The sequence below is a fragment of the Anopheles funestus genome, chromosome 2RL (genome assembly GCF_943734845.2).
Source record: "Anopheles funestus chromosome 2RL, idAnoFuneDA-416_04, whole genome shotgun sequence".
Classification (NCBI taxonomy): domain Eukaryota; kingdom Metazoa; phylum Arthropoda; class Insecta; order Diptera; family Culicidae; genus Anopheles; species Anopheles funestus.
The window spans coordinates 19,276,347-19,294,814 of record NC_064598.1 but is presented as its reverse complement, the minus strand read 5'-3'; the positions used below and the strand labels follow the sequence as shown (position 1 = coordinate 19,294,814).

At 43.8% G+C, this 18,468-nt stretch overlaps 2 protein-coding genes across 12 annotated transcripts in view; both read left to right on the top strand.

Annotated features, from left to right (window-relative positions):
• LOC125763028 (papilin) overlaps positions 1 to 18,468 on the top strand; it is a 95,654-nt gene that overhangs the window by 47,719 nt on the left and 29,467 nt on the right. The gene's annotated exons all lie outside the window — the stretch shown is intronic.
• On the top strand, positions 1,635 to 18,467 carry LOC125765219 (uncharacterized). Its single transcript, XM_049430131.1, has 7 exons — positions 1,635 to 3,611; positions 3,683 to 4,060; positions 6,512 to 6,768; positions 9,162 to 9,260; positions 11,814 to 12,117; positions 14,513 to 14,569; positions 14,684 to 18,467. The coding sequence occupies exons 1-7, from the start codon at positions 3,600 to 3,602 to the stop codon at positions 15,272 to 15,274; spliced, it is 1,698 nt and encodes a 565-aa protein (XP_049286088.1). The 5' UTR covers positions 1,635 to 3,599; the 3' UTR covers positions 15,275 to 18,467.

Here is an 18,468-nt window from a genome sequence, read left to right as displayed (position 1 = left end):
CAATGGAATCGATTGAGTGGCCCAAAAGGCCGAAATGTACAGAAGTTTTGGAGCAAAAAGCTCGAAAGCAATAGAACACTTTCAAAGGTGGACGCTCTCGACATTGGTCCGAACCACCCTGTATGTGTGTGTGTGTGTGTGTGTACATCACCAAAGAGTACGCTTAGGTCCACTTGAAAATATGTTTGTCTATTGTTATGATCAAGTGCATTGAAGCATGCCACCTTCCTGCAAACAAACTTATCCAAAAACTTATGCTTCTCTGCTCCTGCAGCAGTAATGCGTTGTAGTGTTTTTGTTTGCAAAACTGTGAGAAGTTTAATTTGATTTCCTTTGGCTCGTTTGCGTCAAGTTTCAAACCCCCGCCCGGAGTTTGTACCGAAACTATTTCGGTGTTTTCATCCTCTACAAAAACCCTTTTACCAGCAGTAAAAGGACCACGAACACGATGACATTGGCTCTGGAAGCGTGCGGGTAGTTTGAAGTGAAGTGAAGAAATTAAATTTATTACAACTTCTAACCACACCCTGCTTGCCACAAAACGATACGGGGTGTTCGAAATTCTATTACAAGTTTCGTGTCTTCTGGCGAATGCACTGCACTTACGAACCCGTGGTGAAGAAAATTAAATCACCTTTCCTTAGGCAAATGTACGCGCGGGGCGGCATGTAACGAACGCTTGCTGCAATCGTAAAAGATGAAGCCTTTTTTCTCTTTCAAAAAATGGTGTCATTCACCTTTAAGACAATTGAGTGCAGAAAGGAAGCGAAAGCTTCCAAATTCTTATCTTCCCAGAAGGAGGGAAACACACAAGAAAAAACATGCTGCATCATATTTTTACTGCCATCGCCCACCGATTTATTATCGTTGCGCTTGTGTGCGCCACAATTAAACAGCAAAGTAAGAGCAACAAAAAAAAAAACAAACCAACTGTGCCCGTTGTTCGCTTTGTGTTGCACACTTTGCCGGAGAAACACCAAACCCAAATTTTATTACCCATTTGGTTCTGTTCTTAAGCACCGGTAAGGGATGATGAGAGTTGCAATGTTTTACCACTCATCAGTGCACGAATGTGATTTGTAAATTTATTATCACCGTGCGTGTTGTTGCCCTGCACGGAAAGGAAGGGAACGGTTGGTTTAGTGCAGTTTTATAACACTTCTTCTCGAAGCTTTTTTCAAGCTTTTCGCTAACGAACGCGCGCATCGTGTTTGTCTTGTGTAGCGTTGAATGGGAATAGCAAATGGTTTGATGCAGCAATGCAATCAGACCCGCAGCGGATCTGATCATCATCATTACGTTTTTGTTTTGTGCTCTTTTTACATTTTTTGGTTTGTACCCTGAAGGACTATTTCGATAGAAAGTATCCGTGCAGACCGGACACACAACGGTCAAGTGTCTTAATGTCTGTTACAAAAAAAAAATCCTTGTTTTATGATGTTTTAACGAGATCTCCACCAATTTCCTAACATTGCAACATTTCGGAGTTCAATGTTCGACGAACGATCGGGGTTAGATAAACCCTTTCCGGCCTTCGGACGGTTCAAACACCTCACTAGCATAATGCTCTAACGCGTTACACATGGGCAACATAATCGTACGGAACATAGGCATAGGCGTTACCTTGACCATGTGGTGTCATTGTCAAAGTACCTAAAACCGAGTGCTCCCTTGAATTGAAGCTATCCACTGTCCACGACCATGCCCGGGGGGAAGGTTGTGTGCCGTGCCATGCACGCCGGAACCGGTTTCTTTCTATGCAGGTTCGTCGTGTGGTGTCTGCGAATTTCAAAGAATCTCTCATCATTTGCTTCCCCGGATTCGTAACCGTGCATGCGTATCTAAGCTTCTGAAGCACTCCCGTGGTGTGATGTTTGATGCTGTAAAGAACTGCAAACTAACCTGCGGTTGTCAGTCCGAAGGATTTCGTAGACTGACGTGAAGGATAGCTTGACGTGTTTTTGCTATTGCTTAGCATTTTCAACGTGGCCTCACTGGGCTGATTGTTAGAATACATGTCAAAATGCTATTTAGTAAGTTGAAATGAAGCACCTGTTACGAGAAAAAGATTTAAAAACCCATCAGTTTGATGTATGATAGACTGCGGTTGTAATTTATTTGATGTTAGTAAATTTAATCCGATGCGCCCAGTGGTGTAGATAGTAACTGGGTCCCGATCTTACACGATATGACCGGTCATCAAATCTCATCGGGATTGTAATCCCCCGGTACGTAGGACAGACTATCTCGCTGCGGGTAATTAAAGTCGAGGAAACCCAGAAATGGTAGGGCAAGACGTCTTGAAGTTATAGTGCCACAAAAGACAAGAAGATTAATCCATCGTAAAAGGATTTCTAATGTTGAATTGTATGGCAACTTAAAAAGCTCTAATCTAATAGTGATCTAAAATTAGACAAAATCTTATTACTGAGACGATTTTCAAAGACATTTTATATACTCAAACTACTTTTCTTCTCAATGAAGAATTATAATCAGTAATCCTGCATTAACATTTAATTTCTTGCATTCTAGACTAATTTGTACGCTTCAATTTCAAGTCATCTTTAACCAAGGCACACTACAATTGTAACAATACTATCCAAATACCCCAAAACTAGGTCAAACTGTTGAACATTCATTACCAAGATGCTTGGGAATTGGAGATGCGTGGGATTAAGTAAACGAAACAAGGGTGACTTGTCGGAAAGACATGAATGTCAGGGCCCCTCGTGCTGTGCGTGCTATATACTGGTACGTAGAGTTAATTTATTGAGTACTTCCACTAAAAATACACTTGATGCAACCAACAATGCATTATAAAGCTTTAACCTAAATGAGTTTTTGCAGAACTTCTTTAAGATAAGGCGAAAAAAAAGAACTTCTGACGCCCTTTCTAAGCGAAGAACGAAACGGGTTCGGGCGTGTAAGCAATTGTTGTTTCGTACCGTGTTTCTTCCGCCCCGGACAGAATATCAGAATAAAAGAGAATCCCAAACTGGATATTGCCATTTGGCGTTACATAATATCAAGGACAGTTGTCTCATGGTCAAGAATAAAAGTGAAAGTGTGGCGTTTGTTCTAGTGGTTGATTACATTGAACATATTCTTGTGCAGAGTTTAAAATGGTAATTTAAACCATTAAATGCTCTCACGCGTGTATAAAATGGACAATGTTCAATTTAAAATTGTCAACCCTACAAAAGCATCTTAAGTGTGCTTACATTTTGTACAAAGGTATATCAAGATGACTTCCAAAGTGGATCAACAATTGTGCAACTCATGCGAACACCGCCACACACTGCAATGGAATTCAAAGTCACACATCGTTTTAACGGCCAGGAACGCACGAATGTGACCTTTTAGTAACGCCTTTTGAAAAGTGAAGGCAACGAACTCAAGTTCAAGCACGGTTCGGTTGAAAAACGCAAAATCTGCACACCGATCGTACGTGGACGGGGGCCAAAAAAAACCGGAAAAGTTGCCGTTTGAACCGTTTCGTTGTGCTTCAGTTCGTATAAATTGGATCACCGTTCCCAATCACGGTACAGTTCGATTGAATCCTTTGTACTGTGAACAACATCGCTGAACCGCTTCTCAAAATGGCCTTCAAGGTAAGTGTGCGCCCCGGGAGTTGGAGTGTGAAAAGTGTTTGTAACGTTCGGTCTCCTTGTTATCCTGACAGTTCCTGACTTTCGCCGCTCTGGTGGCCGTTGCCCGCGCTGGCCTCATCGCCTCGCCAGCAGTTTCCTACGCTGCTGCTCCGGCTCTAGTTGCTGCCCCAGTGGCCAAGGTCGCTACCTATGCTGCTCCGATCGCCAAGGTTGCGTACGCCGCCCAGCCAGAAGAGTACGACCCGAACCCTCAGTACTCTTTCTCGTACGGAATCTCCGATGCCCTGACCGGTGACTCCAAGTCCCAGCAGGAATCTCGCAGCGGAGATGTTGTCCAGGGATCGTACTCCGTCGTTGACCCCGATGGCACCAAGCGTACCGTCGAGTACACTGCTGACCCGCACAACGGATTCAACGCTGTCGTCCACCGTGAGCCTCTGGCCACCAAGGTCATTGCCCAGCCCGCTGTCGCTTATGCCGCCCCGGTAGCCAAGACCATCTCGTACGCCGCTCCAGTTGCCAAAACCTACGTCTCGAGCCCGGCTGTCTCTTATGCCGCTCCTCTGGCCACCAAGACCTATGTCTCGAGCCCAGCTGTCTCTTATGCCGCTCCTCTGGCCAAGACCTACGTGTCGAGCCCAACCCTCTCGTACGCCGCCCCGGCCTACGCTTCCTATCATTAAATCCTGAAAAGACTTAAACGCACTGTTACATAATGAAGGTTATTTATTACAAGAAAAAAGCAAATACAAATTCGTAAAATTGAATACTATCTGTTTTTTTATTATTAATTTTTTTTTGTCGAAGTATTATTTCTATCTTTCAGCGGATGTTTCATGTTCAGTTCTGGTTTCTTGTTTTTCTTATTCTACTGTGTAATGTGTTTCATTTGTTTATTTGTTTGTTTTTATATGTTTAATAGTTTTTAACGCATTTAACAATTTTTATATTTTATTTGTTTGTATATATTTTTTAAAATGATTTACTGATTTATGAATAAGAGTTTTATGTATTTCTTCGGGACTTTATTGAGAGTGTTTTTTTGTTTTTGCTTGTTAAAAACGGCCAGGCCGTATTAAGACTTAGTTTACCACGTAGCCGGATAGTCAGTCCTTGCTACGGTGAGACGTTCCGAATGAGATTTGATACATGGCCCTGCCGAGTGAACCGGCGCAGTTTATCAGATACACCACCGGGCCGTTCCCTCTCCTCCATTATATTGTTTAACTTTTATCATCAAATTATGGCGCTAAATGGGATACTAATATAAGTTGAATATGTCTCTATTTTTTAGTTGAAATAATACACAACTCCACCTACTATTGTTCTGGGATTCAAGCATGTTAAGTCATTATTATGGAAAATTAGTCTCAATTTATTGTGCTTTAGGGTTCCAGGTATTGGAAACAAATACCTTTTTGAATCAATAAAGTATGTTTCTACAAAAAAATATGAAATAACATTAATTAAAGCTATTAAAGGTTCATGCAGACCTCAATGATGCTTCATCGAAACAATGTTTAGAAATGAAAATATGGTGATCATGGAAGATCATGAAATCATGATCGGGCGCTATAAATGTTTGAGTTTATGGCACACTTCATTCTGTTTCAAACGTCTATTCGTATTTATATGAATTTACAAACACATTTATGACATCCATTTATAATTACAATGAGCTTTAAATTCAATAACTTGAACAACCAATGCAATTATGCAATATTATGATCGCAATAATTAATTGCGTAAGTAATTTCTATCCAATAATTTGGTTACTAACAGGAAGTGACATAGTGACAATATATCTGTTCCTGTAAATAAATGATTGAGATCGATAATGAAAATTTCGGTATAAATATTAAGCTCTTCTACTCGAATTTTGGGCACGAAATCAATATAAATATACTGCCTTGTAATAAGGACTTTCGACTCAGTTTTATAACAAAGTCTTGGAAAGCCTCCAAAAGGCTGCCATAACCGAGTTAATGATCTTGCAGAGTATGGTTATTATTAAGAAACACTTTTAAATCTTGTTTGCTGTATCCGTTTCAATGATATTAAGCACAAAAAGCAATCGATTGAAAAGAGCATTGAAGCCATTAATTCTTTTCCCGAAAATAATATGAATTCTCTTGTAGACGCACAGTTATACCACAAACGGTCAATGAACGTAACAGCCACTCACTATTCTAGAGAGGGGATGACAAGCTATCGAAAAAGTAAGCTTGACTTTATCCTTCCCACACCGGTTCGCTCGAGTTTCTGATGCAATTTGAGACCTAAGAACAGAATTGTCACAGTCTGCTTGAAAGCACGGTAGTATAAATACCATGTCGAAAGCATACTAGAGCACAGTTCAATCTGCTGCATTGACCAGTGAACAAGTCACTAAAACAACTGAAAATGGCATTCAAGGTAGGTTTTCGGCTACGGAAATGTCACAAACAGAAAGCACCGGAAACGTGATTGCTTGCGAACTCCGGAAATGGGTATTAATCCTCGATTCCTTTTAACCTGGCTTTCATTAGTTCGTGATCTTCGCCGCCGTGGTGGCCGTTGCCCGCGCTGGCCTCATCGCCTCGCCAGCAGTTTCCTACGCTGCTGCTCCGGCCGTAGTCGCTGCCCCAGTGGCCGCTACCTATGCTGCCCCGATCGCCAAGGTTGCGTACGCCGCCCAGCCGGAAGAATACGACGCCAACCCTCAGTACTCCTTCTCGTACGGAATCTCGGACTCCCTGACCGGTGACTCCAAGTCCCAGCAGGAATCTCGCAGCGGAGATGTTGTCCAGGGATCTTACTCCGTCGTTGATCCCGATGGTCTCAAGCGTACTGTTGACTACACTGCTGACCCGCACAACGGATTCAACGCTGTCGTCCGTCGTGAACCTCTTGCCACCAAGGTCATTGCTCAGCCCGCTGTCGCTTATGCCGCCCCAGTAGCCAAGACCATCTCGTACGCCGCCCCAGTTGCCAAGACCTACGTCTCGAGCCCGGCTGTGTCCTATGCCGCTCCAGTCGCCAAGACCATCTCGTACGCCGCCCCAGTGGCCACCAAGACCTACGTCTCGAGCCCAGCTGTGTCCTATGCCGCTCCAGTCGCCAAGACCTACGTCTCGAGCCCGGCTGTATCCTATGCCGCTCCTCTGGCCACCAACACCTACGTCTCGAGCCCAGCTGTCTCCTATGCCGCCCCAGTCGCCAAGACCTACGTCTCGAGCCCGGCTGTCTCTTATGCCGCTCCTCTGGCCACCAACACCTACGTCTCGAGCCCAGCTCTCTCGTACGCCGCTCCGGCCTACGCTTCCTACCACTAAATTCTGAAAGGACTTAAACGCATTGTTAAATAATGAAGGTTATTTATAACGAGAAAAAAGCAAATACAAATTCGTAAAATTGAATGCTACTCGTTTTTCTTTATTGTTTAATATTTTGTATGGAAATACTGTTTCCATCTATTTCCTCAAAAGTTCACCTGGAGAAGAAAAAATAGAAGTTTGTTTTTTATAGTGACACTTTCACTTTCACTTGTTTTATTTCTTCGTTTGCGTATTATGTTGTATTTGTTTTTATCTGTATGTTTGATAGTTTGTAACGTATATAACAATTGAACTATTTCAATTATTAATATATTTAAAAAATCTATTTACTGATTTTGGAATAAGAGTTTTCCTATATTTCTTCGGGTCCTTATTGATATTGTTTAAAAAAGAACTTTGATCTTACACTCCTATAACAATATAATTAAACTTTTGTCATCAATTTATAGTGCTAAATGAGATACAAAAATAAGTTGAATATGTCTTCAATTTGGAGTTTGAAAGAATACACAACTCCACCTACTATTGTTCTGGGATTCAAGCATGTTAAGTCATTATTATGGAAAATTAGTCTCAATTTATTGTGCTTTAGGGTTTCAGGTATTGAAAACAAATACCTTTTTGAATCAATAAAGTATGTTTCTACAAAAAAATATGAAATAACACTAATTAAAGCTATTAAAGGTTCATGCAGACCTCAATGATGCTTCATCGAATCAAAGTTAGGAAATGAAGTTATGGTGATCATGGAAGATCATGAAATCATGATCGTGCGCTATAAATGTTTGAGTTTATGGCACACTTCATTCTGTTTCAAATGTCTATTCGTATTTATATGAATTTACAAACACATTTATGACATCCATTTATAATTACAAAGAGTGCTAAATGCAATAACTTGAACAACCAATGCAATTATGCAATATTATGATCGTAATAATTAATTGCGAAAGAGATATCCATCCAATAATTTGGTTACTAACAGGAAGTGACATAGTGACAATATATCTGTTCCTGTAAATAAATGATTGAGATCGATTATGAAAATTTCGGAACAAATGTTAAGCTCTCCACTCGAATTTTGTGCACGAAATCAATATAAATATACTGCCTTGTAATAAGGACTTTCGACTCAGTTTTATAACAAAGTCTTGGAAAGCCTCCAAAAGGCTGCCATAACCGAGTTAATGATCTTGCAGAGTATGGTTATTATTAAGAAACACTTTTAAATCTTGTTTGCTGTATCCGTTTCAATGATATTAAGCACAAAAAGCAATCGATTGAAAAGAGCATTGAAGCCATTAATTCTTTTCCCGAAAATAATATGAATTCTCTTGTAGACTCACAGTTATACCACAAACGGTCAATGAACGTAACAGCCACTCACTATTCTAGAGAGGGGATGACAAGCTATCGAAAAAGTAAGCTTGACTTTATCCTTCCCACACCGGTTCGCTCGAGTTTCTGATGCAATTTGAGACCTAAGAACAGAATTGTCACAGTCTGCTTGAAAGCACGGTAGTATAAATATCATGTCGAAAGCATACTAGAGCACAGTTCAATCTGCTGCATTGACCAGTGAACAAGTCACTAAAACAACTGAAAATGGCATTCAAGGTAGGTTTTCGGCTACGGAAATGTCACAAACAGAAAGCACCGGAAACGTGATTGCTTGCGAACTCCGGAAATAGGTATTAATCCTCGATTCCTTTTAACCTGGCTTTCATTAGTTCGTGATCTTCGCCGCCGTGGTGGCCGTTGCCCGCGCTGGCCTCATCGCCTCGCCAGCAGTTTCCTACGCTGCTGCTCCGGCCGTAGTCGCTGCCCCAGTGGCCGCTACCTATGCTGCCCCGATCGCCAAGGTTGCGTACGCCGCCCAGCCGGAAGAATACGACGCCAACCCTCAGTACTCCTTCTCGTACGGAATCTCGGACTCCCTGACCGGTGACTCCAAGTCCCAGCAGGAATCTCGCAGCGGAGATGTTGTCCAGGGATCTTACTCCGTCGTTGATCCCGATGGTCTCAAGCGTACTGTTGACTACACTGCTGACCCGCACAACGGATTCAACGCTGTCGTCCGTCGTGAACCTCTTGCCACCAAGGTCATTGCTCAGCCCGCTGCCGCTTATGCCGCTCCTCTGGCCACCAAGACCGTTGTTGCCAGCCCGGCCATCTCTTATGCCGCTCCAGTCGCCAAGACCATCTCGTACGCCGCCCCAGTGGCCACCAAGACCTACGTCTCGAGCCCAGCTGTGTCCTATGCCGCTCCAGTCGCCAAGACCTACGTCTCGAGCCCGGCTGTATCCTATGCCGCTCCTCTGGCCACCAACACCTACGTCTCGAGCCCAGCGGTCTCCTATGCCGCCCCAGTCGCCAAGACCTACGTCTCGAGCCCGGCTGTCTCTTACGCCTCTCCTCTGGCCACCAAGACCTACGTCTCAAGCCCAGCTGTCTCTTATGCCGCTCCTCTGACCACCAACACCTACGTCTCGAGCCCAGCTCTCTCGTACGCCGCTCCGGCCTACGCTTCCTACCACTAAATCCTGAAATGACTTGAATGCACTGTTAAATAATGAAGGTTATTTATTACGAGAAAAAAGCAAATACAATTTGGTCAAACTAATCAATCTGTGTCGTTGTTGAGTGTCCTTTGTCTATTTTATTGAAGTTGACTTCTTGCTAGAGTTGAAACAGAAAACTTTTTAGTAAATAATTTCATTGTTTCACAAAACTCCATCGAAACCGAACGTTCAAATTGATTTAGTAGTCAAGCACTTGACACGAATTGTGTTTATTTATTCAATTAGCAGCCATCATTACAGCTTACATTCGGGCGTGAGGTGGCTGACGAATAAAGTTAACATGACATTTTCTTCTCAAATATTGGCTTTTTTGTATTATTGATACTTTTAGCAGCTCGTTGTTTGTGCTAAATACACAAGCCTATAAACATTTGTTGAACATTGCAACAATGGATGGCATCGATAGCAAAAAGGATAATCATGTTATATCTACTCAATAACAACTAATGCAATTCATAAAATTCCATATTGTATTGAAAAATATTACGCAATAGACTTGGATCGTTCAGAAATACAATAATTTTAAGCAATTGTGTAAATGTACACTGGTTAAACATTATTGAAGCTAAGTTTTTAAACACAACATTAAATCAGTTACGTCCGCAATAAGAATATGACGCATATTATCAAATTCTCAAGAAATCGAAAGTACTTTTTTAAAATTGATCTTACTAAAGAATATATTGAGATTCTGATGTATTATGCATTATACAGTTTAACATTATAATATACTTGATCTTTTCAACCTAACAATGGTGAACAAGATTTGCTATGATTAGAATATCCACGTGCTAATTTAGACGAGAGGCTTCCAAACTTTTTAGATGGCGGGGCGCTTTGAGTGGAATATCCACAACTGAGGGCCAATCTCGGGATATCTTGGGAGGGCCGTAGTTTGGAGACCCCTGATTTAGACCAACCATATAACTTACTATTATATATTTTCGATGAGTTTAAACAAAAATAAGACGGTCACAACTTTCTCAAAAAACAATATGGTTCCTTAAGGTAATGAAGATTTTAGAGATAAAATACATTTATTATAGAGAGATTTATTTACAACACTGTTCAAGTTGCTACGAGCAAATTGAAAAACATAAAACATTTAATCATGCAAATGCATATTTTTTCGATAAGATTTATTTCGTTGGTAAATATAAAAAAAAACAAGTTGTGCTAAGTGATTATCATTGCCGAGGCGTTTTCTTCTAAACTATTGGAAGCATATTTTTTTTGGTATACTTATTTGGATTGCGTCAGAATTTTAAATGTACTGCCATTTTCAAAGATTAAAATAATTTGGTATGGCAACCAACAATCAATAGCTTTAGAATGAATACAACTAAAACAATACTTTCAATCCTTCCTTAATATTCGCAGGCAGGATAAGATGTAATCCTCGATACGCATATTAAGCACGGTCATTTGGTTCATTGATCGTATTGGCCTTTGATTAATTTGAGGTGGGGTGTGTTGGCACCGTACTATCGAAAAAGTAAGCTTGACTTTATCCTTCCCACACCCGATCTCTTGATTTTCTGATTCAATTCCCCAGAACAGAATTGTCACAGTCTGCTTGAAAGCACGGTAGTATAAATACCATGTCGAAAGCATACTAGAGCACAGTTCAATCTGCTGCATTGACCAGTGAACAAGTCACTAAAACAACTGAAAATGGCATTCAAGGTAGGTTTTTGGCTACGGAAATGTCACAAACAGAAAGCACCGGAAACGTGATTGCTTGCGAGCTCCGGAAATGGATATTAATCCTCGATTCCTTTTCAACCTGGCTTTCATTAGTTCGTGATCTTCGCCGCCGTGGTGGCCGTTGCCCGCGCTGGCCTCATCGCCTCGCCAGCAGTTTCCTACGCTGCTGCTCCGGCCGTAGTCGCTGCCCCAGTGGCCGCTACCTATGCTGCCCCGATCGCCAAGGTTGCGTACGCCGCCCAGCCAGAAGAATACGACGCCAACCCTCAGTACTCGTTCTCGTACGGAATCTCGGACTCCCTGACCGGTGACTCCAAGTCCCAGCAGGAATCTCGCAGCGGAGATGTTGTCCAGGGATCTTACTCCGTCGTTGATCCCGATGGTCTTAAGCGTACTGTTGACTACACCGCCGACCCGCACAACGGATTCAACGCTGTCGTCCGTCGTGAACCTCTTGCCACCAAGGTCATTGCTCAGCCCGCTGTCGCTTATGCCGCTCCTCTGGCCACCAAGACCGTTGTTGCCAGCCCGGCCATCTCTTATGCCGCTCCAGTAGCCAAGACCATCTCGTACGCCGCCCCAGTTGCCACCAAGACCTACGTCTCGAGCCCAGCTGTGTCCTATGCCGCTCCAGTCGCCAAGACCTACGTCTCGAGCCCGGCTGTGTCCTATGCCGCTCCTCTGGCCACCAAGACCTACGTCTCGAGCCCAGCTGTCTCCTATGCCGCTCCAGTCGCCAAGACCTACGTCTCGAGCCCAGCTGTCTCTTATGTCGCTCCTCTGGCCACCAAGACCTACGTCTCGAGCCCAGCTGTCTCTTATGCCGCTCCTCTGGCCACCAACACCTACGTCTCGAGCCCAGCTCTCTCTTACGCCGCTCCGGCCTACGCTTCCTACCACTAAATAGTCATATTGGTGGTTTTGATACGAATCGCTTCCTGTAAATTATTTCCCACGTTACAATGGAATAAACCAATTTAATTGTCATAAGCACGGTTTCTATTTTAGGAAGATAATACACAACACTCTGTGCTCCACTATTCTGTGGAATAGTGCACTTCTCTTCGTAGATGCACTTTACACGTTCCTTTGAAGATCTGACGCAAAATCTGATGCAATTCGTACTATGAGCTACGTGTGATATTTTCCTTTACCGTATGATACTACATGGTCTCATTTCTGTACCACCGCATCTGACATCTAGGGCAAATCTAGGGTGAAACGAACAGTGTAAATGCTCGCGTACAAGATACGAAACAGTCATCAGTGCGAGTAAAAAAGTGGCCGTTGACTGCTTGCTATCGTGCCAGACTTGACTCAACGACCTTGCCTGCGGTGTTGATCTACTGCTGGGTCACAGACTGCATGCAGATGGTAGTCCAAGTCGCGATCGCCCCGGTAGCGTGCCATGTGTGTGACGCTAGAACCGGCACGATTGACGAAGCCGGTATGTGCGCTTTGCGGAACACAATTTCTACCGACTTTGCTTCCAAGGTTCCAATCACCAGTTGATGAATGAATGAATGATACGTCCACGACGTACGAATGGCTCAATCGCCGTGAAATCGTAATTTAGTTTGGCGCGGGTCATTAGTTTCTTTTTTTTTGTTGCTCGCTGGCGATCATTATTGATAGCTTTGTGGTTCAGGAAATCAGCACTTTTGTTGATAGTGATTTTGAAAACCAATATACATTTTTAAAGATAGTTATTATGCGTGTTTAAGGTTAACGAATGGAATGGAATGCTTTAATTGACGATCGTTTTCATTTTTATGCTTGGGAAATGCCTAATCGTTTCGCCTTATTCTGAGCTTATTAGTAGTCTTTTCCGTTTTACGTTTTTAAATACTATTTAATCATTTGAAATTCTTCTTACTTTATCGTTAAATTATTGCCTATTAGAAGGTGTATTACAACACCTTCTTCCATATGAGTTTTGTTTTGTTTTCTAATTGAAAATGATTGATTGAGCTTCCCGCCATAATAGTGTGTTGATTAGGAAGACCCTTGTCATCTTTGATTGAGATTTGAGTGTTGCCTTTTTTTTGCTTACTATCCTTGAAATATTGTGTTTTCTTCTTCTTTCTTTCATGTCTTTTTTTGGCTGTCCAAAGAACCTTCCACTTAGTTCAGTTTAAAGACAAGCCGATCGGATTAGTGCGCGCTGTGATCAAATTTTAATCGGTGATACTTCACACCATTCTCTGTCCACACGTGATCGATGCGTGATCGTGGAACGCAAGAAAAATAAGAACAACAACCTGTGCGAAATCGTTCCCAATCAGCCGGATGGCCTAGTAGCGGTAGCGTGGCCACCAGTGTGTGGAACGGTAGTGGAGATACGCACAAAAACATGGCCGGCATGTAAGCATTGCCATAAAGAATGGTATCCAATCAACGGCGCAAAAAAAAACGTCAAAAGGTCAAAAATCATTCCGGCTCCCGGCTCTACCAAAACTAAAGGTTTCCGTACGGTTCACCCCTGTACAACCCACGGCACGGAACGGAAGTTCACGGGTGTATGGTAACTGAAATATAATAACAACAAAAGTCACCCCATTTTGTAGCCCAATGGGGCCCCAATCGGGACGATCGGTGGTACCCTCCGGGCTGCTGGAAAGTTTGACCACTTAACCAAGTCACACGAAGCCGGTAGAACCGTTTCGCACTAGTACGACCTCGAGTACAACCGATTGGGAACAAGCGATCCCAAAAAAGCAAGCAAAACGAAACAGGCCAATGAAACGAAAAGTGAACGACCTTCTTGCGAGAGGAAGGTGGTATCCGTCGATCGTTACGTTTACGATGGTCGGTGGCTTGTTGTAACCGGTGCGCTAGTGCCGGGATCGGTAGACAGGTTTTTTACCGGCAGCATGCGTCTTATGCGTACGTTACGGCGCAAGACCTACATTACGGGTGCATGGATTTACACGCGACCCGATGCACGTGTGTGCGTTTTTGCTTCGAATCACGTTTTACAGTGATCGGATCGGATCGACACTACACGCTTTCAGCATGGGAAATTGATGCTGAACCAACGCCTGTCGTTTGGGGGGATTTTTATTTTGCTCGCCTCGCATAGACGCGCCCCGATTCCCGATGCAGTTTTAATTTTTATGTTTTTATCTGCTCTTACCTCGTTGTGGCTCAATGTACCGGGAGGGATAAAATGCTGAAGGTTTCATGCATGCAGGTTGGGCGAGAATATGGTTCCCTTTTTTTGCTACCGCAGCCTAGCGAATGGTCGAGCGTATAAATTGGGCAGCTTGGTCCAATCTAGTCACAGTTCGATTGATCATCCGGTGCTGTGAACAACATCTTCTCCCAACCCGACGCAAAAATGGCATTCAAGGTAAGGTGTTTCTGCCATCAAAAAACGAAAAAAAGAGACCCCTTACCAACCAGGTCGAGGTGGTTTGATTGACGGTTTGCAATGAAGGAACTCATCGTCTATTTGACTCTTCAGTTCGTGACCTTCGCCGCGCTGATCGCTGTTGCCCGCGCTGGTCTTATTGCTTCGCCGGCTGTCAGCTATGCCGCTGCACCAGCCGTAGTTGCTGCCCCGATCGCCAAGGTCGCTTATGCTGCTGCTCCGGCAGTGGTTGCTGCACCGATCGCCAAGGTTGCGTACGCCGCCCAGCCAGAAGAGTACGATGCGAACCCGCACTACTCGTTCTCGTACGGTATCTCGGATGCCCTGACCGGTGACTCCAAGTCCCAGCAGGAATCTCGCAGCGGAGATGTTGTCCAGGGATCGTACTCCGTCGTTGATCCCGATGGTACCAAGCGTACCGTCGAGTACACGGCTGACCCACACAATGGATTCAATGCTGTCGTCCATCGTGAGCCGCTGACCAAGGTTGTTGCTGCTGCTCCGGTTGCTACCAAGGTTATTGCTCAGCCCGCCGTCGCTTATGCTGCTCCGTTGGCCACCAAGACCGTTGTTGCTAGCCCGGCCATCTCTTATGCCGCTCCGGTAGCTAAGACCATCTCGTACGCCGCCCCAGTAGCTAAGCTGGCCACACCGGTCGCTTACACCACGGCGCTCCATCACTAAATGGGCATCCCTCGACTGTCACCAATCGGCACCGTTTGTACATATCTTCAAAACCCCCGTTACAAGACTCACGCGCTCGACTCGTTTAATTTATTAAACGTTTTGTTTTGAATATAAATAACAATCAATTGAATCCGTCAAAAAAAACAAAGCCTGATGTTTTCTGTGTTTCAATAGCAGATGCTGCACGATCGTGCCAGCTGTAAATATTCCTTTTTCGGGAGTTCAAAGCCTGACCAGACTGATGGGGGAGGGGAACGACATTCAAGATTCCAGCGAAGGAACACAACATGGATGTACAACACTTTGTTTGTCTGCCAACGGTTTGGTTTTGTAGTAAAATTTATGTGTTTGAAATCCCGTTGAGAGCCGTTTAATGCTTTGCGAAATGATCCTGCACCGATAAGCATGTTCTTCATCTTCTGCAAACTGTGCGGATCACTGTGCGAAATGGATGTTTTATGCAAAAGACAAAAATTCTTCTTGCACATCTTAACTTGTCACTTTAGTTAAAGGGGCCACCACCAAGGTTAGGAAGAACGGGTAAATATCTCTTCAGGTGTGTAAATTCTTGGGAAATTGGAAAACCATGCGTAACACAAAACCCACTTACTGATACACCGGTATCGCTTGCCGTTTCGTACCACGGCACGGTTAGATGATATTAGCCAAAGGTACGGATGTGTTTTCACGCACCGAACTTCAAACAGTTATCATCTCCGTCACCGCCGTAAACAGTGGTCCCGGTGGTGACCATGTCTAATATATGCCAGTACGACCGGGAACGGTAAACATTACTGTAAATTATAACGTAAACAAACACATTCGCTTGGCTGGGCGGCTTGGATGTGCTGGAATCGGTTGTCTTTTCCGGTTCCGTCTGGTAAAAGGGTTCACCGGTTGGTACTCGCGCACACTGGTGGCAACCGGGGGTTTGCGGTTGCTTTCGTACCATCGTCTGATTCATCCTTTAGCGGTTTCGGTATATCGATTGAACAAATTAGTCCCACGTGCGGTTGTTTCGCATACGGCACACACACACACACAAGGCTGGTGGTACGATTGGGAATCGAGCAGTGTGTCCGGACATTGTGCATAAGGATGCATTTGCATCCAGGACTAATGATATGGGCAAATGGGAAGCGTTCTTAATGTTGCCTCACCGAGGAGCTTGCACCAACTAGAAGCAAGCAGTCTCCAAAAGCTCCGTACATCATGAATAGTAAAACGATCGTCTAGAGAAATTGTGCCCAGTGCCGCCATCCGTCCACACTTCCTGGTGGGTTGCTTCGGGGCGGGGTGGGACGTTCGGTAGGTGTTTGTTTTGCTGGTGAATGGTGGGTGGGAAGCATATTTATGTAGGTGCCAAAAAGAAGCCACCCGAAGGAAGGGGCCGCTCACTGGACTGACTTTAAGCGCTCCCGGATGTATGTTTGCGTGTATGAACGAGTGTCAGTCAAGTGGAAGGACAAACACTATCCCGTACACGGAACGTTTTTGGTTGCATCCATTGCATTTGCGTGCCATTTTCCAGCATGTCCCGTATCGTTTGTAATCATGGTGATTAATGATCGTGTGTTTGTGCAAGGTGAGGTACCGAGTAAGTATCGTTCGCACGCGGGTAAATTTTTGTTTCTTTTAGCTCGCTATGTTTGGTATGTAATAATAGATAAATAGGGAGAAACGTGTGTAAGTTTTGAAGCTGGCCAATTAGCAGTATGGGGAGAGAAAAAAGCATATACACATTGTAAACAAGTTACGAAACTGTTATGATCAACTTCATCCGTAAGTTTCACAAAACAAACTCGAAATACGAATTTCCCTGAGCAAGCACTACAAAAACATCTCCTTACAGATAGGTTTTGCTGTAAGTTAATCTTCCTATGTTTTTTTTTATTGATGTTTCGTTTAATGTAAGCCTCAACAAATTTTACTAGCTGTGAAGTTGTTGAAGTTAAATCTTCACTCGGAACTAGCAGACGCGTGGTTCGTCTAGACGCTAGACCGTTGACTGGCATTTCCGAGACATTTCCTCCCCATTGGGAATGATGGGTACCCTGCTTTATGTTTTATGCACCCATCAGTGCGCTTTTGGGGAGATGCTTTTTTTAGATGCAAGAACAACAACATCACGATACCAGGCTGGAATCGGATCAGGTACGGCACAGCTGAAGGCTAAGGAGCAATACCTCGAGATCTAAGATAGTGATCTGTGATATTCTAGCAGGGGAGAAACTTCCACTTTGTACTGGATAGTACAGAATGGAACGCCACAGCTAAATACCTTTCTGAAGTCTCAACTCCTCAGCCTGGACGAGCACGTGTGGACGAACCGAAATGGGATGGAACGGATCTTCTCCAGTATTTGTGTTGTCTTGCTGCAGTTCTTCCGTACAATCGCTCAAGTAAAGGAAATATTTATGTTACAGTATGGGCCGCTTTTGATATTTCTCTCGTACCATCATGAGAATATTTAAGTCCACTTTCTGTCGGTCATATTCTACGCAAGAAAGCAAGAATAAGCGACGAAGGAAATACGATTTTCTTTCCTGATTTTTTTTTCCTTTTCTGCTATTTTATTTTCTTTCACTCATTGTCACTGGTAACTTGCAGTGCAGTACGCTTACAGCCATACAGCACACATGCCCATAAATCACACAGGACATGTTTCTGCACACTCTCCCACGGGCCCGCATCGCCTCGGTGACCATCGAATCGCTTTAACTTTGAGAGCTTTTTTACAAAACCTTCCCATCCCAACAATGGTCGCGCATAGCAAAAAGAAGGGGATGAGTTGGTTGTGTACCGTGGCGTAAATGGCCGCCGTACACCGAGCATACATGACAACTGTTTCTCGAACGTCAACTTTCGGGATGGACAAAAGACGCGAGAGGGAAGAAAAAAAAACACACACACACCCCAGCGTTAGGGGCATGCACTTGAAATTTAATTACTTTTTATGCTCTATAAAACATAACTAGCCCTCGTTAGACATGGTTGCAGAACGGTGCAGAAACAAAATCCTGATGGCATGGCGGTGATGGTGGTGACAAGTACACCACGCGAGGTGGACGTTAAAAAGCTGACAGGCTCAGACGTTCGCTGCATATGCAGCCGGCACGATTGCAACCTGAAGGAACCCAGGGCTGTCACTTTATTTTTGGGGCGTGAGTTTGGCCGGTGGCATAAACAGC